Source organism: Typopeltis vanoorti, chromosome 22, assembly GCF_054136105.1.
Source record: "Typopeltis vanoorti isolate ZY-2024b chromosome 22, IOZ_Tvanoo_1.0, whole genome shotgun sequence".
NCBI lineage: Eukaryota > Metazoa > Arthropoda > Arachnida > Uropygi > Thelyphonidae > Typopeltis > Typopeltis vanoorti.
In genome coordinates this window covers 24,949,796-24,977,536 of record NC_143570.1, presented here as the reverse complement: position 1 = coordinate 24,977,536, position 27,741 = coordinate 24,949,796, and the positions used below count along the sequence as shown (strand labels likewise).

Genomic DNA, 27,741 nt, shown 5'->3' with positions numbered 1-27,741 from the left:
TACTTCCTATATTTCGTCTCAGTCACTGACACATCTTCAGGGATTACAAAAAAACTAATGTAACATCTACACAAATGCCACACAATGCTAAGCCCAATCATGTGGGTGACTGAAGTCCTATCTAGGTGGAGCGCCCTCTAAGGGCGGTTGCAGGTGGCCTGGAATGCAAGGTGGGATCTGATGATAAGTGTTTCCCAAATCTCAGGAAGATTAATGCAACCATATTTATTAAGATTTGGTTGATTTCTGAGAGCTGCTGCTGCTGATTCTAAAAATAGCCTCTCTTTTTTGAATTTGCTGTGGTGGAGCATGGTGGTTTTTTTTTTCATGAGATCCTGTGGGTTGTATCCAAGACATGGTCAGCCAGGCCTGACTGACTATAGTTGTGGTTGCAGATGTATAACTTGTGTTCCTCTAGGCAGATTGTTGCTGATCTGCCTGTCTGTCCAAAGTATGCCAGCTTGCAGGAACCAGGGTACCTTATAAACTCCATGCACTGAGAGAGGAGGAAGCTGATCTTTTGTAAAACAGATAAAGGTGGCAAGTTTGCGGTGGGGCTTAAATGCTGTGTGTAGGTTGTACTTTTTTAAAATCTTGGCTATTTTTTCCGATGTTCCACGGATGTAGGGTATGGTGATGGCATTTCTAAACTCTTTCTGAAGAGAAGACCGGGGAATTCGGGGGAAATGATTATTTTTTTAATACCGTGATTGCTGTTGCCATTGGAGAAGAAAGTGTTGTGTATGTGGTCAAGCTCAGTTGTAAGGGTGGTTCCACTGGAACAAAGATTGTGGGCTCTCTTGGTTAGTTTTAATAATGCCATATTGTCAAGAGGGATGTTGGTGGGAGACTTCGTGAATGTATCTGCCCGTGTGCGTAGGTTTTCTATACACAGTGAAGGAAAGGGTACCGTTAGGAAGGCGTGTAACTAAGGTGTCTAGGAAGGGTAAACAATTGTTTTTTTTCTTTTTCCATCATAAACTGGATTCTTGGATGTAGGCTTGACATGACTGAGGAAGAAGTCTAATGTGTCTGGGTCATGAGACCAAATAGAGAACACATCATCTACATATCTTAGCCAGATAGAAGGTTTGAGAGGGGCTAAGTCTATGGCTCGTTTTTCAAAATCTTCCATATAAAAATTGGCAGGGGGGGGGGGGGACCAATGGCGGTTCCCTCTATCTGCTTGTAGATTTTGTTCTTCCAAGAAAAATAACCAGAATTGATGGCAAAGGAAAAGAGATCTAAGATGTCAGAAGGAAAAACGTTTTCTAAGAGTGTTAAGATATCATTAAGGGAATATTGGTAAACAATGAGGCGATGTCAAAGCTTACCAATATATCTGTGCTATTTAAGGTTAGATTTTCTATTAGGGTTTTAAAATGGGTAGAGTTTTTTATATAAGAGTTGGAAAGTCCAGTGAGGGGGGTCAGAGAGAGTTGGCCAGCTGTTTTGACAGTTTGTAGCAAGGTGCTTTAGTGGCATCTACTATAGGTCTTAGTGGGGAATTGGGTTTGTCTATTTTTGGTAAACCATATATTGGGGGGAGGGAAAGTTTGAGTTTTTTCATAATGTCAGGAGGCCAGGAAGATACTTTTTAAAGTAAGTTTTTTAATTTTTTAACTTGTGTTTTTGTGGGGTCGTGTTCTAGTGGGATGTAGGTAGAGCGATCTCAGAGGATAATCTCCATTTTTCGATTGTATTCCGTGGCATTATCCTTATCCGCTCTGGTGATGACGATACTTTTTTCTTTCCGTAATTTCATGAGAGCAGTGCTTTGGCCGGACGATAAATAACTTTTTGGAGGCGAAGACTGGGCGAGGTTGTTGGCGACATCAATCCTGGCAAGCAAGGCAACGCACCTTGCTACAAACTGTCAAAACAGCTGGCCAATTCTCTGATCCCCCCCCACTGGACTTTCCAACTCTTATATAAAAACTCTACCCAATTTAAAACCCTAATAGAAAATCCAACCTTAAGTAACACACATATTAGTAAGCTTTGACATCTCCTCATTGTTTACCAATATTCCCTTAATTGATACCTTAACACTCTTAGAAAACGTTTTTCCTTCTGACATCTTAGATCTCTTTTCCTTTGCCATCAGTTCTGGTTATTTTTCTTGGAAGATCAAAATCTACAAGCAGATAGAGGAAACCGCCATTGGTTCCCCCCCTCCTCTTGCCAATTTTTATATGGAAGATTTTGAAAAACGAGCCATAGACTTAGCCCCTCTCAAACCTTCTATCTGGCTAAGATATGTAGATGATGTGTTCTCTATTTGGCTTCATGACCCAGACACATTAGACTTCTTCCTCAGTCATGTCAAGCCTACATCCAAGAATCCAGTTTACGATGGAAAAAGAAAAAAACAATTGTTTACCCTTCCTAGACACCTTAGTTACACGCCTTCCTAACAGTACCCTTTCCTTCACTGTGTATAGAAAACCTACGCACACGGGCAGATACATTCACAAATTCTAACCAAGAGAGCCCACAATCTTTGTTCCAGTGGAACCGCCCTTACAGCTGAGCTTGACCACATACACAACACTTTCCTCTCCAATGGCTACAGTGATCACAGTATTAAAAAAAAATCAGTTCCCCAGTCTTCTCTTTAGAAAGAGTTTAGAAATGCCATCACCATACCCTACATCCGTGGCACATCAGAAAAAATAGCCAAGATTTTAAAAAAGTACAACCTACACACAGCATTTAAGCCCCACTGCAAACTTGCTACCCTTATCTGTTCTACAAAATGGCTCCGTCCTCTCTCAGTGCAGGGAGTTTATAAAGCACCCTGTTCTTGCAAGCTGGCATACTTTGGACAGACAGGCAGATCAGCAACCATCTGCCTAGAGGAACACAAGTCATACATCTGCAACTACGACTATGGAGAGTCAGGCCTGGCTGACCATGTCTTGGATATAACCCACAGGATCTCATGGGAAAAAACTACTATGCTCCATCACAGCAAATTCAAAAAAAGAGGGGCTATTTTTAGAATCAGCAGCAGCTCTCAGAAATCAGCCCAATCTTAATAAATATGGTTGCATTAAGCTTCCTAAGATCTAGGAAACACTTATCATGAGAGATCCCACCTAAAACTGCCCTTTGAGGGTGCTCCACCTAGATAGGACTTCAGTCATCCACGTGATTGAGTTTAGCATTGTGTAGCATTCGTGTAGATGTTACATTAGTTTTCTTGTAATCCCTGAAGATGTCTCAGTGACTGAGACGAAATATAGGAAGTATTAAATTCTGTTTTAATCCTTTCTGAGTGCTGTATACAATCCATTAAGCCTCCAACATTGTGTACTCACAGCACTTAAGCCTCTATACACACAATATATAGCATTTTGAAGAGCTCTTCTCTTGGCACCTTAACATATGACTTCTACAAATGTTAAATACACATCCTTGTTATATTCACATCTTTACTATTTAGCTTATTTATCAGGTTATTTTTCTCTCACAAGTTTTCTTGGCTTTTCTGAAGCTAAGAGAAAGAAATATTTACTTTCATAAATCTTACAGGTAAAATTTATGCAAGCTATTACTATTAGAATGCTCAGTAAGAAAATTCCTCTTAGTTCACCTACATTTTACTTACATCATGGGAACTCTGCTACAATCATCACTGTTTTTACCTACTGACCAGGTTTTATGAATTACGTGTAACCCTTGTAAAACTTATTTTATTCATTTATTTTATTTTTTTTTATCTTTTGTGGTTCCTACCCACAAAAGGTTTATTCGTAAGCTTATAGTACAGTTCGTGCCATGGGTGGGCTAAGGATTTTTTCTATTTTTATTGATTTGTGTGTGTTTATTTATTTTTTTACATAGCCCGAAAACCCTGCTCTAGAGACCAAAATTTGACATTTTCAAGCCACTTCAAACCTCCAATAAGCGAGGTGGTGGTCTCTCACTAGACAATGAAATTCATCTTCCACCTGCTTATTTAAATACTTCTGCTCAGGTGTCGCCTAATCCAGGTGCATTTCAGGTTTCTGATGGCTTTGTCTACCAGAAGTGTTGATGTGTATTTTTGATTTATTCCTCTTTAATTTTTTTCTACCCTTATCGTGCTGTTTATTTCATTTAACAGTCTTTCAAATTATCAATTATCTACTCCAGATATCTAGAATATCTTTATTTTTAGTCTTCTTCACTGTTATCATTTGATTCCATTTTTATTCTGTACTTTTTCGATTCTTCCTCAGAATCGAAAAAGATTCTGAGGAAGAATCAAAATCCAAAAAATCCATGAGTTTAATTTAGCTACTTTTACACACATCTTAGTTTACTTGCATATTTCTTTGTTATTCGCTAGCAGGAACTTTAGCAAAAAAAAATTTCCTCTTGCTCAAATGGCAATGAAGCCTTTTTTCTGATCTCTCTTGCTGAAACTGAGTACAAATTATTTCTTCTCCCCTATCTCAAATCAGCATGGGATGATAATGACAGTCTAAATTTATGTCGAATCTCTTAGCATTTCACTCTTCTTAATTCTAGACACCTTGTAGTGCTCAAATGGTTTAAGACAAGAATATTTATAACAGACGCCTTAAACACCAGATTCCTCACCATTCTCAAGTGGAGGATGAAAATAATTGGAATGAATTCCAATGCTGTCAAAACACAGTCCTGTCATTTCTTGGAAGAAAGATATTGCTTCACTCTCTCCTTCACTTTGATAATATTCTAATTGTCAATGTCAGTTTTTTCTTCTGGGATCAACTCTCACATCTACCCTATCCTGATGAACACATCATGTCCATTAGCCTCCGTAGAACTTGGTGTTGGTTGTTCCCATTCAAAACTGCTTCATGCTTGTACAATTCCCAATAATTTTATAAATCCTAAATTTGCCCAACCTTAGAGTATTGTTCTCACATTGGGACTGACAACCGAGCAACCTTAGGGGAGTTAAGTATCATCCCAGAGGAGCTCATGGCTGGTTGCCTGGCTCATTTGTTGACTGCACGTGAAAAAGATACCATTTTTCATGAACCTACATTGCTGTTGTTTGAATTTTCCAGTGTTCTAGTTACTACTGTTATTATATTGATGATAGTTTACGAAAATTAAGACTGAAATATTTGTACAATTAATTACAGCTAATTATTTTTCTGCATGTTCACAAGTATTTCCTGTGCAGATAGAATAACACATCACTGGAAATATTAAATGTGATTACATTATAATAACTGAAGATATTTAGAAAACCACTTCATTCAAGGACGTTTTTATGCATTGTTGAAGAATCATTAAAAGTCACAACTGAATCTTGCAATAAACACTAAGTACCCATACCGGCCTGGTTGGCTGAGTGGTTAGCATATCCGCTCTCCAGCCAAAGGGCTGTGGGCTCGAATCCTGCTGTGGGCATGGATAGTTGTGATCATCTGTGAAAATACCAGTGGTGGTGGTTGGCGGTAGATGGCGTTGGTGTAGTTGCAGTTCATCGTAGTTGGTGGAGACAGACAGTTGTAGAGTTGGTGTCCTCCCTCGATAAGTCTTTGGACTCCCTGGAAGTGTCATGTAATAATAATAATAAATACAGAAACTACCAGATGAAATTTATATATAGAATCCATTACTGAATTTAATCTGGAGTAGTGTAACCTCTGTGATGATACTTTGTGACATAGATTGGCACATTTATCAGTGTAATAGACAGTAAAACCAAAGAAATCACAATTGTCCACCTAGAAATCTTTCCAAATTAAAACTCTGTGTTTAGTCTTATTAGTCTTTTTAGAAGCCTTTGAGAAATTAATGCACAGCAGAATACAAAGAAATTTTTTTTTTTTAAATGTCACTGAATGATGCAGATTTTCATGAGAAAAATCAGACTGGCATCAATTTATACCATTGTAAACATATTGACTTGGAGCATAACCCCCAGACACATCATATGTGTGTCTGAGGCATCACTTGCTGCATATCCAAACAGTATCCTAATCATACCAAACAAGATTTATGTTAAACTCTCATTAACTTGCCTAACATTGGGTGGCATTGAAAATAACAGCCTATACAAGTACGATGTAAGAAAAATATACTGTAAGTCATAACTTATTGGATTAGGCCAAACTGTGTACATCTCTAAATGTACAACAAATGTTACATATTATTGCAAACAAAATAATATTAAGTTGCCACTTATACAGGAAAATAGTAAAACAAAAGTCAAATATGTTAAAACTACATTGAATGACATTCCAGGTTGCCTGTGCATTGTCCCAAATTTTACAATTGATTTAAAATAATTCTACCAGGATTATGTACGAGGGTGGTCTGAAAAGAACTTTTCAGACCACCCTTTATAATTTCAAAATTATTTCTATTTTTCAACATAATCTCCTTTAAGACTAATACATTTATTCCAGTGATGCTCCAGTGCCATTATCTGCAAAATACCCCTCTACAGCTGCAATCACTTCTTGATTTGAAGAAAAACGCTGACCAGCGAGGAAGAGTTTTAGTTTTGGGAAGAGATAGAAGTCAGAGGGAGCCAAATCTGGGAAATAGGGTGAATGTTCCAACAATTCATAGTGCTGATCTCTTAATATTCCTGGTTATTATTTTACCCTTTTCAAGATAATTAATAAAGAAAATGCCTTTAGCATCCCAAAACACCGATGCCATGACCTTTCCTGTTGATGGAACTGACTTTGTCTTGTTTGGCACTGAACAACTGGCTTCTGTCCACTGTTTTGACTGCTGTTTGGATTCTGGTGTGTAATGGTGAATCCAAGTCTCATCCATAGTAATAAATTGAAGCACAAAATCAGTTTTATTCTTGTTAAAATGCTCCAAGCACTGTTCAGAGATTTTCATGCAAGTGCATTTTTGATCCTACATGTTCTTTTGAAATGCCTATAGTCTCAGCAATTTCACGCACTTTGACTTGCTGGTCATCCAATAACATATCGTGCACTTCATCAATGATTTCTAGTGTTGGTACACTTTTTGGACATCCTTCACATGGATCATCTTCAAGGCTGGTATGGCCACATTTAAACTCGTCAGCCCATTTCTTAATTGTCAAAAATGAAGGAGAAGAGTGTCCATAAAGTTTTATGAGCTTCTAATAAATTTCTTTTGGCGTTAAATCTTCTTTTACAAAGAATTTTTATAACCACACAATACTCAATTTTATCCATTTCAAGGGATACAAACGACATTCTTGCTTCAGACAGCTTTATAAAACTAACTACTTGATAGAATGACTTGCAATTTCACATGGATGCTTATGACAGATGTACCAACTTAGAAAAAAAATCTCTTGCTGATAGTGTTGAAATCTATGATCGAGGCCAGAAACTTGTCGGACCACCCTCGTATTAAATCAGCATAAATGAAGATGTATATTATTGTCTCTGTATTGTACTTGCATATGTATTTTATAAATGTACAATGGAAGCATTATTTAATAAGCAGTTGCTTTTAATGCCATAACTTTTCACCAATCACTGTAATATATGTAAGTGAAATAAACTGCATTTGCAAGTTCACAGGGTAAATAAGATAAATTTTTCATATTTAATATTTAACATTTTTGTTGTAATTGAATGGATTGTCTTGCTGGTGAGAAACTAAATAATTATTTTTTTCAAACAGTTATTTCCCTTAATCCAAAATTCTGAACAAAACAGTTCTGATATACACATTTTCAAATTTATTGATTTGGGGCACATTCAAATTGCTGAAAATAAATTAAAATGCAAATATTTTCTTGCTTTGTTTAAAATTTATGATAAATATTTTGATAGTATACTATACTATGATTATATAATAAAATGACATTGCAATATGTATTTTATTCCAGTTTCCTAAATACAGATACAAATCTTGAGCCATCATAATCTCTTCACTTTGGACCATGTGCATGTTCATAACATGTCAGAATGTTTTAGAATTATATAAAGCAGATAACTGTCAACCTGTCTATCCTTTTTGTGCCATGTGGCATATAAGGCTGATCCATCTTCTCAAGGATGTATGTAAATTTATGTCTGTTTAAACTGCTCTGACTGGATGAAATTAAATTTAGGATGTAGGCTAAAATGTATCCACCTAGCTCATTTTGGTTACAGTCGATCATTATAATTCTGCTTTGGCAGGAGAATTTAATAAAATTTGGTATGTACATATCAACTGAAATTTTAAAGGTAAATGGATTAGACATACCATAAGGAAAACAAATTTTATATAAAGTATTTTTGGACAGAATCACCTCATCCATTCTTCAGTGAAACTATTTACAAATTAAAAAATATATTTTTAAAATTTATTTTTACTAATTACAGTTGCTTAGGATAAGAATCTCCCACATATTGACAAACCATCATTCTAATTGAAATTAAGCTGATGTAATGGGGGTCTTGAAGCTCTCCTGAGTCACCAGTTTGCCTTTATGGTTTCTATAGATGAGTTTCATGTCTTTCCAAAAGATTGTGTTTAGTGTTGATGCTAAGCTGAACATTGGACATATCCAATTCACTATAATGTAGCTTTTCTCAATAATTTTATGTCTGTTTAAATTGCTCTGTAATATGAGACATGACATTCACATATGACTTGATATCGATTAGGTTAAAAAAAAAAAAAAAAGCATTAGCTTGTCCTTCAATAATGGGCAGGAAATGTTTTGCATGATACAAAATAGTAAGAGTGCACCATCTTCTTTCTTAGCAGATGCAGTACAAGAAAAAAAAAACGTATAATTATACAGTAAGCCATTAGTGCTATGGAAGGGGTTTATAATAAAAAAAAAGGATGTTAGAACAAATGCATTTAGTCAGCTACCATGTTTGATGCTACAATAAAACTGTTTTGCTTGCATGTATGTGGGAGGGAATGTGTTTTTCAATATGAAGTGTCATTTCAATTGTCTAATTGCACCAATTGCCACTTAACATATTGCACTATATTTAGTGATACAATAAAAATACTTGTTTTTCTTGATTTTGCAGTTCAGTGTCTGCTGGGGATGGAATGTTTTTTTCACACTATAAGAACATTTTCTAGTCTTCAGAAAGAACAGACGTAATGAGTAAATATTCCTGAATAAAAATTAATTCTGTGTATTATAATAAGTGGATTGCATCTGTTGATCTTCAACAAAATACTAGCATATGCAAGATGTAATGAACGTAAGATTCATGAAAGGGTGATAATAGATTATCAGAAATTATGTATTACTGTGCAATATCTACAAAAATAAAAAATATTAGAAAACACCAAGCAAATTCTAAATAAACATAGAAATAAATATGACAAACACAACAAATTGTACACAATCATTTGCTGCTCCATCAACTTGCATGTGTTTCTTACATCTAGAAGAATCACTTGATTATTTTTAGTTCAGTGGATTAGCCCCTCCCTATAGTTTTATATACTGATGACTACCAAATATATGAGGTAGGTTCCAAAAGTTTCTGGCCTGACATACAAAATCCACGCAACAAAGTTTCCACTCTCTACCTGCATCATTCAGTTGGAGGCACTCGTTTGGCTAACACGTGGCTGTAATATGGACACTTCTCCTTCATATTTCACCATGAAGAAATGGGCTAAACAGTTTTGCCTAGGAAGAGAGAGCATCGAAGATGATCCTCGTGATGATCAGCTTGTGAAAGTGATGACTGGGGAAAGTCTCTCTTTCTGAGGAGGAACTGCTCAATGACAGACAGCTGAAGTCAAAGAAATCTCAGCAAGGTTGGCGTTCACGAGAAGCTTCACACGACGAAGGCGAGTGCCCCGACTTCTCTCTTCAGTTCAGGAGCATCATGTGACCTGTTCCTGCAAGTTTTTAGAGTCGGTACTAGAATCTATTGTCACCAAGGATAAAACCATGGGCCTTTATTATGATTCTCTTTCTAAAAAGGAATCCATGGAGTGGCGCAAACAAGGTGAAGCACTGCCATGAAAAGCCATGGTCGCTCAGTCCACCAAGAAGATCATGGCAACAGTCTTTTGGGATTGCCAGGGAATTCTCTTGATTGACTTCAAGGAAAGGAATACCACTGTGAATGCAGAATATTATGCTTCACTCTTGCACACACTGCATGACACCATAGAAGAGATGAGGAATGCTGAGTCATGGTGTTCACCTGCTTCATGATAATGCCGTAGTCCACACGGCTATTGTTGAGAAAGCTGCAGTGAAGACTGTAGCTTCCAGGAAATTGAACACCTATCCTACAACCCAGATCTATCGCCCAGTGACTACTTCCTCTTCTTGAAACTGAAGAAAGACCTTTGAGGAAGAAAATTTTCAGATGACACTGAGGTGAAAGATGCAGGTTTTAGGCCATTTTGCAGAACAAAAGTACAGACTGTTTTTTCAAGGGTATAAAAATGTTATTTCAAAAATGTGAAAAGTGTGAAGTAAAGGGAGATTATGTTGAAAAGTGACAATTGTTTTCTTTCTGTCACCTCTGAAAGTTAGCCAGGCCGAAAACTTATGGAACCACCCTCGTATATGGCCACTATTTATTATTGGTTAATTATTTTTTTCACAAACAAATTCATTTCTCTCTCCTCCTAAGTTTTTAATTATATTCATCACAAATGCAAATATGCATGCCTACAGTTTATAGGATCCCATGTTATTTGCTCCACCTCCAATTTACTTATGGGGCATACATGTATAATTATTAAGTATTTCTATTCACACCTATTCTTTCTCTCCTTTATATTTGCCATTCTCACATGGCTCATTAATGATCGTTCACACATTTACACTCTTTAGTAATTCAATACTAACCAAATATAGTATTCTCCTTAATTATCATTTTCTAATATTTCTTAAAACAAACTTGTTCCCCCCCCCCCCTGAAGATTTAGTTAAGAACTCCTCAAGATGTGTGATGTGTCCACCAATTTGCAAACAAAATTGTGGCAGGGTGAAGTGTTTTTCACTCACCTGGCAAGAAGGTCAAGATGGTGTTTAGAGATTTCCAGCCATCCTGTGAACATATCAAATTGGCATTTAATTTCTTTAATGGTTTCATTGAAGATAGAACAATTCTTTCCAAAAAATCTAATTTAAGTATTAATAAATTATTTTGCTGTGTATTGTAGTTCTATAATACAACTGAAATTTGTTGAGTCATCTCATTTTTGGTTTCAGTTGGACTCTTGTTGTAAGGGATCTAGTTAAAACAACTGCAGTCCAAAACAGCTCTTTGTTGTGAATATGATGAAGTTCTGCAAGATGGCTATTCAAAAACATCTTTTTTTAAAACACCTTGTTGCAACTGCTATGGCTTTTAGATAGCTTGAAATTTTTTTGCTCTTCTTGAAATAATTACTATTTACATGTTTTTCTTTAAGCTTTATTAAGAAAAACACTTTCAATATTTTAGGTAAACCAAAACATGACAATGAAGGTAGGGTGATTACTGTTGAGTATGGCAAATTCTATCTAGTAAATGCATGTAAGTACTTTTTTTTTTGTTTTTCTTCAGATTTTAATTGGCTAATTTCTTATCTTTTGAATATACTTAAGATTCCACCTGTTATATTTCACTTTGAAGAATATATCCTAGAATACAATATTGGTATTTTTATATTTTACATAAGATATATTTTTGTTCATGTTTTATTTACATGAAAAGTAGTTGTTAAATATTTAGACTGTCATTTTCATATGCTTTTACAAATATGTTATTATTATTCACAACCAGCTGGCCGAGTGGTCAGTGTATGCACTCTTCAGCCAAAAGGATGTGGGTTTGAATCCTGCCATGGATGTTTGTGATCGTCTGTGAAAATACTAGTGGTGATGATGGACGGTAGATAGCGTTGGCATAGATGATGGTAGTTGTGGTTCATTGTAGTGTGCTGATTAAGTGGTGGAGACAGAGTTGTAGAGTAGGTGCCCTCTCTCAATGAGTCTTTGGACTCCCTGGAGATGTTACGTAATAATAATAATAATAATTATTATTATTGTACGGGCACTTCCATGGAGTCAGAAGATTCATTGTGGAACACCCAATTTATCAACATAATCTATCATGCCTCTCCTTGAACCCATTAGCAGATAAAGTTCTAACAACCAACTCTAGCAATCCATTCCATTCATTCACAATTCTCCAAGTGAAAAATCTAGTCCTCATGTCCCTACTAATCATACTTTTACTCAACTTCCAAGGATGACCTCTTGTTCTGCTCTCTTTACTAAGTACTGAAACATCCTCTGCATCAATCCTATAAAACTCTTTAAGTAACTTAAATATCCCCTCTTTTTCACCTATCAACCAACCAACTTTTGCAGTCCACACAACCTCAATCTATCCTCATAGGGAACATTCCACAGACCACTCACCATCTTGGTTGCTCCCCTTCTGAATCCTCCACCACTTCCTCATCCCCCAGGAGACAAGATCTGGGCACAGTAATCCAGATAATCCAAGTAATCTTATGAGCAACCTTAGCAATATGACCTCTAAACTTCAACTCTCTATCTATCACCACTCCCTAAATCCCTATCTTCATCGATTTCCTGGAGTACGGTTCCATTAATGTGGGTGTTAAAAATAAACAAATCGATACACAGGTTGTGCAGAAAGAATGATGTAGAGTTTGTGGACCTATGTCCTGTGTTTGATGGAAAGAAGGATTTGTATAAAGATGGACTGGATCTAAATGGTTTTGTTGTTAGGTGTCTAGAGAGCTTTGTTCACTGAGCATTTAGGGTGGATGCAAGTGAATATATGTGAAGGCACCCATAGAGGCAAGTGAGTGAGTGTAAGAATGACCAACAAGTGCAGAATCTAATCTCTCAAGCTAAAATGTTGAATAGAATTTACTAAAATAAAGAGCCAAAAGACTTCATTTCAGCGATGCAGACTTTAAGTGAAGTGGATGTTAGATCCAGCATTATTTCAAAGCCGAATGTAGAAACTGTGAAAGTTTCATAAAAACAAGTTGACCAGAGCGCTTACAGGAATACACTCACCTGCATTCACTAGTTGCCCTAGCACAAACTACTTAGATGCTTGGGCAGCACCTATGTTTTCTATATATTCAGTTTCTATTAGTCCATTTTGATAAGGTTTCACTGGCCTGACAGCGGTTTCGAACTGATTGGTTCTCCTCAGAGACCAGGCAGAAACCATAAGAGAGCAAAAACTCTCATTCAGTACTAAGAGGCTTGAAATGTCAGAGAGGCGTATTTTTTGTAAGTGAACTCTCGGTCAGTGCATAAAAAGTATTTGCTAAAATAAAGAGCTAAAAGGCTTCAGTTCAGTGATGCAAAATTATATAAGTAAAGTGGATATTAGATCCAGCATTATTTCAAAGTCGAATGTAGAAACTGCGAAAATTTCATACCTCTCCAACATTTCAAGTTCCTTAGTACTGAACGAGAGTTCTTGCTCTCTTAAGGTTTCTGCCTGGTCTTTGAAGAGAACCAACCAGTTAGAAACAGCTGTCAGGCCAGTGAAACCTTATCAAAATGGACTAATAGAAAGCGAATATATAGATCCTTGGGCGGGCAGTGGTGCCTATGGTTTCTTAGTAGTCTGCAGTAAGGCAACTTGTGAATGCCAATGAGTGTCTTCCAATAATCTCTCTGTTCAACTTATTTTTATAATACTTTCATAGTTTCTACATTCGGTATTTGAAATAACGCTGAATATAATATTGAATAGGATTGTCGATTCAGGAAGTAAAGGGTATTGGGTGCCTAAAGGGATGCTGCAGTTTCTATATATTAATACCAAAAGTATCAGAAACCAGAGGGAGGAGTTTGACATTTGTTAGTTCAACCTTGCCAAAAGTATCAGAAACCAGAGGGAGGAGTTTGACATTTGTTAGTGCAACCTTGCCCAAAGTATCAGAAACCAGAGGGAGGAGTTTGACATTTGTTAGTGCAACCTTGCCAAAAGTATCAGAAACCAGAGGGAGGAGTTTGACATTTGTTAGTGCAACCTTGACAAAAGTTATAGGCATTAGTGAGACTTGGCTAACAGCAGATGTAGTTACAGGGATAGAATGTGAAGGGTCTAGTATTTTCAGAGAAGGTAGGATGAGGAGATGGGTACTGCTGATGATAGCAGATAAATTGTAGCCAAAAAGAATAGGAGATAGGTGGGAGGACAGCTGTTCATTTGAAGCAGTTTGGTGTGAGATCAAGCCCAATAAGACAAAATATACAGTTGGTTGCTGTTATAGGCCAGGGTGTTCCAGGGATGATCTGGAAGACATGCATCAGCAAATTAGTACAATGATTGCAAGTCAAATGATTATTATGGGAGACTTCAACTATATATTTATTTGTATGGTCAAGTACAGCAAAATAGGGCTATTTACTTTTTTTACAAATCAAGTTTTAAATTGGACAACCATTGCACTGCTCCCTTTTGTAGTCTGATGTAATTCTGCTATTCCTCCTGGGGAATTGGACCAGACTCCACTATATGAGACATGGTTTGCAAAACAGAGCATTCACAATATGGCTGATTGGCAATTTTCTATTTATGAAGTAGATATTTACATCTTCCATGGCCCGTCCTAATTCTGTTTAGGGAGGACCATTATTTGAGTGGCAGATCAAATCCAGGTGGCTTGGAACAGGGATCTTCAATAAGTGATCAATTGGTAATGTTAGAGTTGTTCCGATGATTCCTCCATTCATTCTCAGGATTAAAGTTATGAGTTTCCAATAACTGTCCCTCAGACCAAAAGGGAGTAGTACGTGATCTGAATTGGATTCATGGTGGATTGTTTAGTATATTTTTGAGATTATAGAGGATCAGATTTGAGTTTTTTATATAAAGTTGCTGTCTGTCTTCTAAGAGCTGGTGTCATTTGCTAGAACAGGAAACCATGGTAGTGGAGTTGATTTCAGAGTAGCTGAGATAATATGCAGGGTTTAGTTCAGTTTATATCTATTAACTTGCTATTGAGTACTTCTACTCCAGGCTGGGGCACAGTACTTTGCTGTTGAGGAGACCAAAGCCAGGGCAGACACCCTAATTGTGGAGGCTCAGCACAGTTCCAGTCAATTTAGAGATAATATTGCTTCTAGCCTCAGTCTTGTTTTCCAGGTGTTGTATGTGCTTTTTTGTAGGTGAGAGTTCTTCTGTCTAGGGTGATGCCTAATATTTTGGGTGATCTTCATGATTTATGACTTTATTACAGAATATTAAGATTTAGTGTGTGGTCTCATCTACATCACACCTGCTTCAGAGTTGAGCAGGTGTGATGTAGATGCGACAGTTTTTGCTGGATTAGGTCTTAGAAACCAGGAGTTGAAATACTTTTCCAGTTGTATTAGGTCATTGTCAAGGAATTTCACCACTTCACCAAAACCCTGCAAAGAAAGCATATTAGTATTGCATAGGAGATGGTTAATGGGCATCTAGAGGAAGCTGTATTAAATTGTATACCTTAGGTATACAATTTAATACAGCTTTAAGAGGATTAATCAGATAGGAGTTAGATGTATGAGTAACATCATTAAACATGAACTTCAGAAAATGAAAATGCTGTGAAGGGTATAAGGAGAAGGATGGTAAGGAAGGCAAAATCAGACTACAAGAATAATCTAACTGAGCAGGCCAAAGGAAATCCCAAAGAGTTGGCAAGTAAGAGGAAGAATGACTGAAAGAATAACTTTAATTAGTGCTGATGGTCATGAGGTGACAGAAGCAGATAAAATAGTTGAGTTACCGAGTGACCAATTTGCAAAGGTATGTCATACAAGTCAGGTTAATACTTGGACATGAGTTAAAGAGATGTGGGAACAGAGATGGATAAATTGGAGGTTCTTGGAATATTACAGAATCTCAATGTGAATATAGCTGTTGGATTGGATAGAATATCAGCTCACATTCTGAGGGAATGTTCAAGGGAACTGACAGCTGTGGTAGTGTTCTGAGGGAGTGGAAAAAGGGTAAAATAATTAATTCCCTTGCTTAATGAAGGTTGTTCTAAGACTACAGTAGTAAATTAGAGATCAATCAAACTATATTAGGAGTGGTGGAAAAAGTACTAGAAAAAATTGGTCAAAAAGAGAATTCAGGAATGGGTGGATATGAATTTGATACTCTATGAGGCAACATGGCTTTTGTGGCTGCTTGGTTATGCCTTAGTAATTCATAACTTTTTATAATGGGGTGACAGCTGTTGACTGAGGGGAAATGGCTACACACTGGATTTGGCAGTGGCATTTGTCTGAATACAACATGGAACTCATCATCATCATCAAATTCGTGATATATACCCTCAAGGGGGTGTACAGGATATGATAGTACTACATGAAAAATTTACATTTTTACTAACTTCCTATCTACAATTTTTCTCCAAATCAGTCTGTTAAATGTCAAGACTCCAATATTATCAGGTCTTATATTTTTGTTTTCTAAGGCATTTTTTACTATCAATCCACGTATATTGTGGTCTTCCTCTGGGGCTTTTTCTTGCCAGCCTGGCAGAGAACACTTATTTTGCTAATCTTTACTCTCACATTCTGCTTAAGTGACTATATCACCTGAGATTAGCTCTGCTAATGCATTCCTGGATGCTGACAATATCAAGTTCTTTCCTAATATCCTCATTTTTAATATGATATTGCCATTGATGCCATCTGTTCACGCCTCTAATCATTCTCAGGACTCTGGTGAAGTGTGAACCTAACCCAGCTCTCAGATCCATAAGTTAAAATTGGTTTAAACACTGTCTTGTAATTTCTCTCTTATTCCATATAATTTTATTCAGTTGACTTCCTACCATACCAGCTTTGTTGATTCTGTTGTCTATTTCCATATTTAACTTACCACCTTCACTAAAAATCGTGCCAAGTAGCCGAAATGTTTTACTTGTTCTATAAGTTCTCCATTCGCAATGCAGTTGATATTTTCATTGTTTTTGTCTTTTTAATGCTGATCTTCATACCTATCTATTACAACAGTTATTCAATTTAGTCATGGAATCTTGCAGACTTGTAGCAGATTTATTTAGAAGTATAACATCATCCACATAAAGCAAAGAGCTGATATTAACACCTCCAATTTTGATATCAGGTTTAATACCACCTTTCTTCATAATGTGATCCATATAGATAATGAATAAGAGAGGGGATAATGTACATCCTTGTCTGATACCAGATTTAACATTAAACCATCTTCCTGTACTTCCTTCAATTCTAACTGCTGACTTACAACTCAAATAAAGACTAAGTATCGCTTGATATAATGTCCCATTAATACCATATAACTGTAGCATTTGGAATAGCTTAGTATCTTGTCATATGCCTTTTCCAGATCTACAAAACTTAAATATAAATCTTTGTTATATTCACATGATTTCTCAACTATCTGTCATAAAGTGAAAATTTGATCCTGACAGTGCCTCTATTTGGTCTGAATCCAGCTTGTTCTTCACCAAGCTTCTCTTCCACAATCCTCAACACTTTCTCAAGTATACTTGCACATATTTTACCAGGAACACTCAGTAATGAAATGCATCTGTAATTCTCACATTCAGTTTTTATTTCCCTTTTTATCTATGGATACTATGAGAGTTGTACTCTAATCATCTGGAATTCGTCCCTCTGTCCAGGCCTTCTGAACTATGCAGTGCAGCCACTGTATGACTTTTTATACCTCCATACTTCAGCATTTCTGGTCGAATATCATCTAAAAGCCATCAAAAGCCTGAAATGTGGAAAGGCAGTTGATGGCTTTTTCTACTTCAAGTATGGATATGTATTATTACTGCCTGCTGGTCAGTGTTTTTTACCACTGTGCTATCATCACTGCTTGTTTCATTTAGCAGTTTTTCCAAGTAATTACTCCATACTACATTGATATCTTTTTCTCCTATTTTCATTTCACCATTATCACCTCTAATTCGTTTTATAGCACTCTTTCCTTCATTTCTGAGCTTTTTCAACAGAATATTTTGTCATCTTCCTGATATTTATGTTCTATGTCGTTACTGAAGTCTTCCCATGAATTTTATTTCGCTTTCTTACGTTTGTCTCTGTATTCTCTAAGAGCACAAGCTGACTTATTTTCCAGGAACTTTTGATATGCTTTCTTCTTTAACTTCCTGTGTTCATGGAGTTCTGATTTTTCTATCCTTGCACACAACCTCACCACATACCTCTCTGGCTGAATCAATCGGTGTTTTCTTTAGGGCTTGCCACTGAATCCAAAGTTTGGTTCCTGTTCTCAAACTCTTTCTTTTTTTTTTTTTTTTTTTTTTTTTTTTTTTTTTCCCCAATCATGTTTGTGTATTTTAGTCTACAGGTCACATCTGAGAACTGCTCAACTTTTATTCACTTTAAAACTTTCTTACATGTTCTTCTTTTCAATATGAAATATCTATCAACAATAACATAGTCAATGAGACTTTTCTTATTCCTTGCCTCTTCTCTCCATGTGAATTTGTGCACATTTTTATGTTGGAACATTGTGTTAGTAATAACCAGTCCATGTCCTGAGCAGAAATCCAACAGGTATTTGCCATTATTATTAGCTTTGCTCATTTCTCCAAATTTCCCCAAAATATTTTTGTATGTCTGACAATCATTTCCTACTCTGCTGTTTAGATCCCCAACAAAGACCAACTTTTCTTTTTCATTGTGTCAATTGCTTTCTCTAAAGCCTAAAAAAATTTCTCCACTTCTACCTGAGTAGAACCTTCTGTGGAACTGTATAAAATAAGTCTCATTGTCTAGTTCCCCATTCTGATATTTGCCCACATCACTCTACTTGAAACTGCCTGCCATTCAAGAAGATTTGCCTCTTATTTGGTGTTGAATACTATGGCTACTCCTTCTTTCCCTTGATTGTCATTGCCTGAATTGGACATTTTGTATTTATTGCTCAGAAAGATCTCACCAGTTTTTGTCTTTTTTTGTTTCAGTCATCCCTATTATGTCGATCTGGTACTTATCCAATTCCTTAGCTAGCTCCATTTCTTTACCATTCAGGCTTCTTATGTTGATAGCCGATCTTGAACTCTGGTGATGTTGAGTTGGAGTAAGTTTTCGGATTTGTTCCAGTATCTGACTTTTCGCTGTTTGCCCTGGTTCCCTGGCGAAAACAACGGGGGCCTTGTTTAACCGGGTGACGCCTCAGCCTGCATCAAATTCTGTCTTGTACCATCATTTGAAGTTTTGCTTTAAGCCAATAAGAATACAATTTTGTTGGCTAAATCCCAAATTGCCAGCCCATCCTTGTCCGTTCAATATCCAGGTAGATACCTAACAGGGTGCACCACTAGAAGATGAGAATTGGACATTAGGTCAGAAGCCCTGGTCGAGTCTCCGCATTCCTTTGAAGGCTATGTTGGAGGTCTCCTCTCAGTTATATAGCTTTGATCCTTAAGCACCCCAACATATAACTCTGTTTATGTAAATTAGAACAAATGATGATGAATGTGACACTGGTTATGTGGATAAGAGGGTAGTTGATAGACAGATACTAAAAAGTGGTATACAGAGGAGCAGAATCAAGGCGAAAGCGGGTGACTAGTGGTGTGCCAGAAGGTTCAATGTTAGGATGACCACTGCTTAATTTGTATGTAAATGATATATTAAATAACATGAAAGGAAATATTCAGTTGTTTGCTGATTATGCAAAATTAGGTAGAGTAATAGTGAATCAAGGTGATGCGGAGAGCTTTCAGGATGATTTAAATAGGCTGTAATTATGGACAAAAAATAATGGGTGTCAGTTTAATGTGGAAAAATGTAAAGTTATGCATTTTGTGATAAATAGATTACAAGCTGTGTACATTTTCTTATATAAACAGAATTATTCTTAGCTTTTGGATAGATGGGAAAAAAGTATCATCTACTGACTGGACCGACCAGGAGAAAATATGATCTACATCTAATTTATTCCTCTCCATTTCTTTCTTCAAGTTTTCTAATTTACTACAATGTTGAGAGCTAGTAAATTAGAAAACTTGAAGAAAGAAATGGAGAGGAATAAATTAGATGTAGTTGGTCTAAGTGAAGTTAGATGGAAAGATATAGGAGAATTGGAAAGTGATGGTTGTAGAATTGTATATTCCTGTAGAACACGAGGAAAAAAATGGAGTAGCATTTGTGTTGAACGAAAAGGTTAAAACTTCAGTAGAAAAAGCTATATATATAAAAGTGACAGGGTGATTATGATTAAACTGAAAGCAAAGTTTGTGGATATAATGATTATACAGATATATATGCCCACAAGTGACTATGATGAAAATGAAGTAGAAGAGATATATAATCAAATAGAAGAAATGATGGAAGAGGACTAAAAGGGGTGCACCATCTGGATGGGAGACTGGAATGCAGTGGTAGGTGAAATGGTAGAGAAGGGAATAACAGGAAGATATGGTCTTGGAAAAGGAATGAGAGAGGCAAAAGATTTATAGAGTTTTGTAAAACACACAAACTAATTATTGGTAATACTTGGTTTAAACTTCCAAAGAGAAGAAGATATACATGGAACATGCCAGAAGTTATCGCAAGATACCAGATTGATTATATGTTAATAGAAACAGTGTATAAAGGATATCAACATATCCAGGAGCTGATATTGACTCAGACCATAATTTACTTATGGAATTAAGAATAAGATTTAAGAAAATAAAGGTAAAAAAAAAAAAAAAAGGTGGAACCTAGAAAAATTCAAAGGAGATGTGAGTAAGAAATTCAGAGAAGAACTGGAGAATAAAATAAGAAACAAAGAAGATACCTGAAGAGACTATTGACGTTAATGCAAAATGGAATCAACTGAAAAACTTGATATATGAAATGGCCGCTGAAGAGATAGGTTTGTGGAAGGGAAAAAAAATTAAGAAGCCATGGATTACAAATGAATTGATAAGAGGAAAGAAGAAGATGAAAAAATGTAAACACTGAAGAGTTAAATACAAAGTATTAAATAATGAACTAAGAAGAGAAACTGATAAAGCAAGAGAGGAATGGTTAAAAGAAGAATGTAAAATAATTGAATTGGATAGAGGGAGTGATATGATAAAATGTTTGAAAATGCAAAAGAACTTACAAATATTAAAAAAGCGCAAGAAATCTGCATTAGAAGATAAGCAAGGAAAATTAATTTATGATATTGAAATACAGGCGAAAAATGGAAGGAATGCATCTAAGAACTTGATGCAAAAAATTAAAGACCAGCGAAAATTGAATTAGAAGAGCAAAACGAAATCTCAACAAAAAAAAAAAAATCCTGAAATCCTAAAGAGAAAGATAGAAATGGAAACAGCAATTACATTATGGAAAATTATGGAGACAACTACCGTGTTACAGCAAACCAAAATGAACACTTGACATTTTGACCTTCATATGAAGGTTATCATCTGGAGCATACATATATATACAAAGAAACAAGCTGCACTACAATCTACATGGTTTGCTAAAGTTATTGACCAACCTTTACAACAATAATTGGCCTGACCTCTGGTGAAAAAAAAAGCCTTGACTACATCAAAGCTAGAGTCCTATTATTATTGTTATCTGTTAGGTTACAAAATTAAATTGGGCTGGAGAGCAACATGTTTATATATATATTTATAAAAACTGATTATACATATACATTTCAACCAATTGGTGTGGAATAGTTTCCAATAAAAGCTGAAAATTGCTTCAAGTCCTAAAGTATGCTAGATACTAAGTACGTTGGATACGTGCCATCCAAATTCTTGGAATTTTTATACCACCATTATTGTTGAGATTAGGGTGGTTAATCAGAATTTCACAGGCTTCTTTAAATTTTCTTTCATACCAGGTTTTTGTATGATGTAAAGAGCAGGTACTTTTCCAATAAATTTGGTGTAGGATGTTGAGAGCGTGATCTGAGAGGCCTACTTCACCAAAATCGTTATATTTAATGTGTCTTTTTGTGTTCTTTTTTACATTTAGGGATTGTACGTCCAGTTTCACCAATATAAGATAAGTTACAGGTGCAGTGGATGCAATAAACTCCAGAATGTGCCAATGGGAGGAGAGGATCCTTAGAGGAGTTGAATATGTTTTTTAATTTTATAGATGGTTTAAAAGTGGCATTAAGATTATAATGTTATAAGATTATAATGTTGGATTCTATTGATTTTTTCTGATAACCCTTTAATGTATGGGATGGCTATGGTTTTACTGTAATCTATATTCTTTTTTTGATGAAGTTTTATGAAGAACTTCATTAATAGTATTTTTGTTATAGCCATTATTTATAAACGTGTTGCTAAAATCTTCAATTCTTGTTTAAGAGCTTGTTGATTAGAGCAAATTGTTATAGCTCTGTTTTTAAGGGTGTTAATTACTCCAAATTTTTGCGACAGGTGGTGATATGGTTAGCATGTATATATTGGCCAGTATGTGTCGGTTTTCGGTAAACCGTGAAGGATAGACTGCCTGAGGGAAGACGTGTGACCAGTGTATCCAGGAACGGAAACAAGTTCTGATTTTCAATTTCGATAGTAAATTGTATGCGTTCATGTTGTTTGTTCAGGTGGCTAAGGAATGTGTTTAATGTTTGTCGACCGTGTGGCCAGATAACGAAAACATCGTTAATGTATCTAAACCACACTGTAGGTTTTAGAGTAAAGGAATCAAGAGCACTTTTCTCAAAAGCTTCCATATAAAAGCTAGCAATTGGGGGGGAAGATAGTAGTGAGCCCATGGCTGTACCTTCTTTTTGTAGGTAAAATTTATTTTGCCACACGAAGTAACCGGAACGTAGTATGTGGACAAAGATGGGCGTAATTTCGGGCAGAAATTTGTTCTGCAGGAGAAGAATTGTGTCACTGATTGGGACATTTGTGAAAAGGGCAGAAACATCAAAACTGACTAATAAATCATCTTTGCCGAGTGTTATGTTTTTAATTTCGTTTAAAGTGTTGTGTGTTCTTTATATAGGAGGGGGAATGACCTACCAACTCCTTGAGTGCTGATGCTAATTTTTTGGCTAAGTAATAATTAGGGCTATCCATTCCTTCAACTATCGGCCGAAACGGAACGTTTTGTTTGTGTACTTTAGGAACACCATATATTCTAGGAGAATGGGCGTAATGGGGTATAAGTTTTTTAACAGTGTCTGATGGACTTGAGTAATTTCTCAGTTTTTTTTCTTTATTCTGTTAGTTGGATTATAATTAACAAGCTGATGGGTGCTGTTATCAGAGACTAGTTGATTCATCTGATGGATGTTGGTTGATCTGTCAAGGACAACAGTGGCATTACCTTTGTCCGATTTTGTTATAGTTATATCTTGATTAGCTTTTAATGACTTGATTGCTGCTAGTTCTGTTTTAGTAAGATTGCTATATAAGGTTTTCTTTTTATTCAGGACATTGCTAGTTTATAAATGAATTTTATCAGGTATATTAATAGGAAGAGACTTAATTCCTCTTTCTATGTGGTATATAAAATCCAGTTTATTAACAGTCCTAGGTGCTACTGCAAAGTTAAGGCCTTTATCAAGTAATGCAAGTTGAAACCAAGTATATAATTTCTTGGTATCTTTGTTATATTCCCACGATTTCTCAACTATTTGTCATAAAGTGAAAATTGATTTTGACATCCTCTATTTGGTCTGAATCCAACTTGTTCTTCACCAAGCTTCTCTTCCATAATCCTTCTCACCCGTTTCTCAAGTATACTTGCATAAATGTTACCCGGGAAACTCAGTAGGAAAATACCTCTGTAATTCTCACATTCAGTTTTATTTCCCAATCTGGAATTCGTCCCTCTGTCCAGAACTATGCGTTCTGAACTATGCAGTGCAGCCACTGTAAGACTTTTATACTTCCATACTTGAGCAATTCTGGTCGTATATCATCAACTCCAGCTGCATTTCCACATTTCAGTCTTTTGGGGCTTTTTCTACTCGAAGCCATATGTATTCCTGATTGCATGCCTGTTGAGTCTGTTTTTTACTGCTGTGCTATGACTGCTTGTTTCATTTAGCAATTTTTCAAAGTAATTACTCCATAAATCAAGGATATCTTTTTCTGCAGTTTTCATGTCACCTTTATCATTTCTGATTTCTTTTACAGTATTTTTTCCTCTATTTCTAAGCTTTTTTTGATAACCTCCAGAATATCTTGCCACCTTCTTGATATTTATTTTCTATGTTCTTACCAAAGTCTTCCCATGACTTTTGTTTAGCTAGTTTTACATAGGTTTAGCTTTCTTACATTTGTCTCTGTATTCTGTAAGAGCACAATCTGATTTATTTGCCAGGAACTTTTGATATGCTTTCTTCTTTTCCTTCACTGCCTCTTTAACTTCCTGTGTCCACCATGGAGTTCTGATTTTTCTATCCTTGCAGACAATCTCTTGCTGAATCAATCAATGTTTTCTTGAGGGCTTGCCACTGAATCTCCAAGGTTTGGTTCCTGTTCTTAAACTCTTTTATTTTTTCTGGAATAATGCTTGTGTATTTAGTCTACAGTTCACATATGAGAGCTGCTCAACTTTTATTCGCTTTTTCTTACATTTTCTTCTTTTCAATATAAAATTCAATTTTATCCTGCTCAAGACTAAATAGTGATCACTTCCAATTTCAAATCCTCTGTACATTCTAGTGTCCTGCACCAGAGAGAAAACATCACTATCAACAATAGCATAGTCAGTGAGACTTTTCTTATTCCTTGCCTCTTCTCTCCATGTGAATTTGTGCACATTTTTATGTTGGAACATGGTGTTAGTAATAACCAGTCCATGTCCTGAGCAGAAATCCAACAAGTATTTGCCATTATTGTTAGCTTTGCTCTTTTCTCCAAATTTTTCCAAAATATTTTTGTATGTCTGACAGGGGTGGCTCGTGCATAGGCACTGCGGAACTGCAACACCCCCAATTATTTTCGATATATAAATATATTTATTTATATTTGCTTATAATATTTACCATCAACAATCCTATACAATTCTTTATTTTGTATAAAAAATAATAAAAATCCATCTTGTAGCACTTAGGAGGGCAAAGGATGCTAGCAGCAATGTGTTTACTACAGTGTCATATTGCTATGCGCACAAGCATGTGTACGTCATAGTGAGATGCAAGCTATTAGCATAATGCGCCACTGTCCGTCGTGCGGTTCCATTGTTGTTCATATGCAATTTGCGCTAGTAGTAGTGTTCATAGTGCTTATCGTGTTTACTCTGTCTCTTTAAATATTTGGACATTACAATTAAAGACATAATTTGTTATAGTTTTATTTTAGAACATTATTGGGATTATGATAATGGATTTTATTTTTAGTAATTTTGAATTATACTAAACTATCATTTTATTGATAATAAACGATATTTTTTCATGTTTAATTTTTTTTTTTTTAAATTTTTACCAAAATTTTGATATATTATCAAAACATGTATACTCTGTACTTACGGTGTGTAAGTACAGAGTATACGAGTATAAGTTTCGAAATATACATACTTTGAAAGTTGCAGCACCCCATGATTTCAAGCCATGAGCCGCCACTGATGCCTGACAATCATTTCCTACTCTGCTATTTAGATTCCCAAGAAGGACTAACTTTTCCTTTTTCATTGTGTCAGTTGCTTTCTCTAAAGTTTCAAAAAATTCCTCCACTTCTACCTTAGTAGAACCTTCTGTGGGACCATAGGTACAAATAAGTCATTGTCCAGTTCCTCATTCAGATATTTGCCCAAATCACTCTACTTGACACTGCCTGCCATTCAAGAAGATGAGCATCGTATTTTGTGTTGAATACTATGGCTACTCCTTCTTTTCCTTGATTGTCATTGCCTGAATATAATATTTTATATTTATTGCTCAGAAAGATCTCGCCAGTTTTTTTTTTTGTTTTTTTGTTTTAATCACCCCTATTATGCTGATCTGGTACGTATATCCAATTCCTCAGCTAGCTCCATTTCTTTGCCATTCGGGCTTCTTATGTTGATAGTATCGATCTTGAACTCCAGTGATATTGAGTTGGGGTGTGTTTTAGGATTTGTTCCGGTAGCTAGCTGACTTTTTGCTGCTCACCCTGGTTCCCTGGCGAATACAACAGGGCCCTGTTTAACCTGGCGACACCGCAACTGGCATGAAATTCATATTGTACCATCATTTAATGTTGGTTTAAGCCAATAAGAATACAATTTGGTTGGCTAAATCCTAGATTGCTCAGAATTTCTGCTGTTATATTCAATAACAGCAGAAATTCTGAAGCAATGGTAATGCTTTGGGAAGTTTTGAGAATATAGCATGTTAATTTATGCTAAATATCAAATTCAGGGATCATCTGCTGTCATACATTATATAATAATGAAACTTTTCAGAATGGAATCTAGATCTTATAAATGAAAGTGAATCTTTATACTGAACATTAATGAATTTAGATGAATTAGTTAAATTTACTGTAATGTAATACTTGTTAAACTATCTTTGCAGTTATGTACATGCATGTGTGTGTTATTTTATAGATGTTCCTAATGCTGGTAAGGGTCTAGTGAGGCTGGATTACAGAATGGACTGGGATAAGGATTTTCGAAACTATCTTAAAAATTTAGATGACAAAAAACCTGTTATTTTATGTGGAGATCTGAATGTTGCTCATCAAGAAATTGGTAAGTATTTTATAACTTATTTTATTCATCTATTTATCTGTTCATATTTTGAAAGATGCTGAACTTTTTAATTCAGCTACAGGGTTCCCTGAGAATTGGAATAGAGCTTCTGATAGTACCCATATGTTAAAAAGAGAGAGAAATAAAACAATATGGGAATTATAGATGATATCATAATATAATCAAAGGATGGTAAATAAAATATTTTTTTATGGACTTTGATGGATAATCAAAGATGATAAAGGTGACATGAAAACTGAAGATAAGGATATCCTGGATGTCTGGAGTAATTACTTAAATGAAACAAGCACTGACAGAAATGTAGTAGAAAATTTTCAAGAAAAATACAAACAGGAAAACATAACTTCTTGAGGTAGAAAAAGTCACCAAAAATTTGATGATTCTTTAAATGTGGAAAGGCATATTTGACCAGAAATGATCATATATGGAGATGCAAAAGTTTTTAGCTGGCTACACCACATAATTCAGAGTGCCTGGTCAGAAGGTCAAATTCCAAATAATTGCAGTAATGGTTTCTCATACTTCCAACCAAAAGGGGAATAAAGCTGAATGTGTGAATTACAGGTAAGATTTATGCAAGCATAGATGAAAAGAGACAGAAAAATTGCGGAAGAAAAACATGCTGGGTTTCATATAGAGATTGTTAAGATTAGATTTTCACTTTACAAAATAGCTGAGAAATTATGGGAATATGATGAAGATCTGTATAGTTAAGTTTTACAGACCTGGAAAAGCTTTTCAAAACATTGTAATTATAGGTAAATGGAGCATTATATACAGTAATACATGGTCTATATTTAAATTGTCTCTGCAGTTAGAATTGAAGGAAATACAGGAAGATGGTTTGATGTAGATTTTACAATCGGGGTAAGACAATGATGCACACTATTTCCACTATTATTCATCATCTATATGAATTGCATTAAACCTGATATAAGAATCGGAGATATGAAACTTAGTTCTTTGTTTCATGCAGACGATGCTGTACTCAGTGGCGGCTCGTGGCTTGAAATCATGGCGGTGCTGCAACTTACATACACACTGTATGTACAGTGTATATGTGTTTGGATAAAATATCAAAATTATGGTAAGAATTAAAAAAAAATTAAACATGAAAAAATATTGTTTATTATCGATAAAAT

The 27,741-nt window shown here is 35.6% G+C and overlaps 1 protein-coding gene across 1 annotated transcript in view; it reads left to right on the top strand.

Annotated features, from left to right (window-relative positions):
• Rrp1 (Recombination repair protein 1) overlaps positions 1-27,741 on the top strand; it is an 84,862-nt gene that overhangs the window by 40,349 nt on the left and 16,772 nt on the right. The window contains exons 4-5 of the mRNA XM_090411862.1: positions 11,388-11,459; positions 26,435-26,578. Of these exons, the coding sequence (XP_090267988.1) occupies positions 11,388-11,459; positions 26,435-26,578 (216 nt within the window). The remainder of the gene's footprint in view (positions 1-11,387; positions 11,460-26,434; positions 26,579-27,741) is intronic.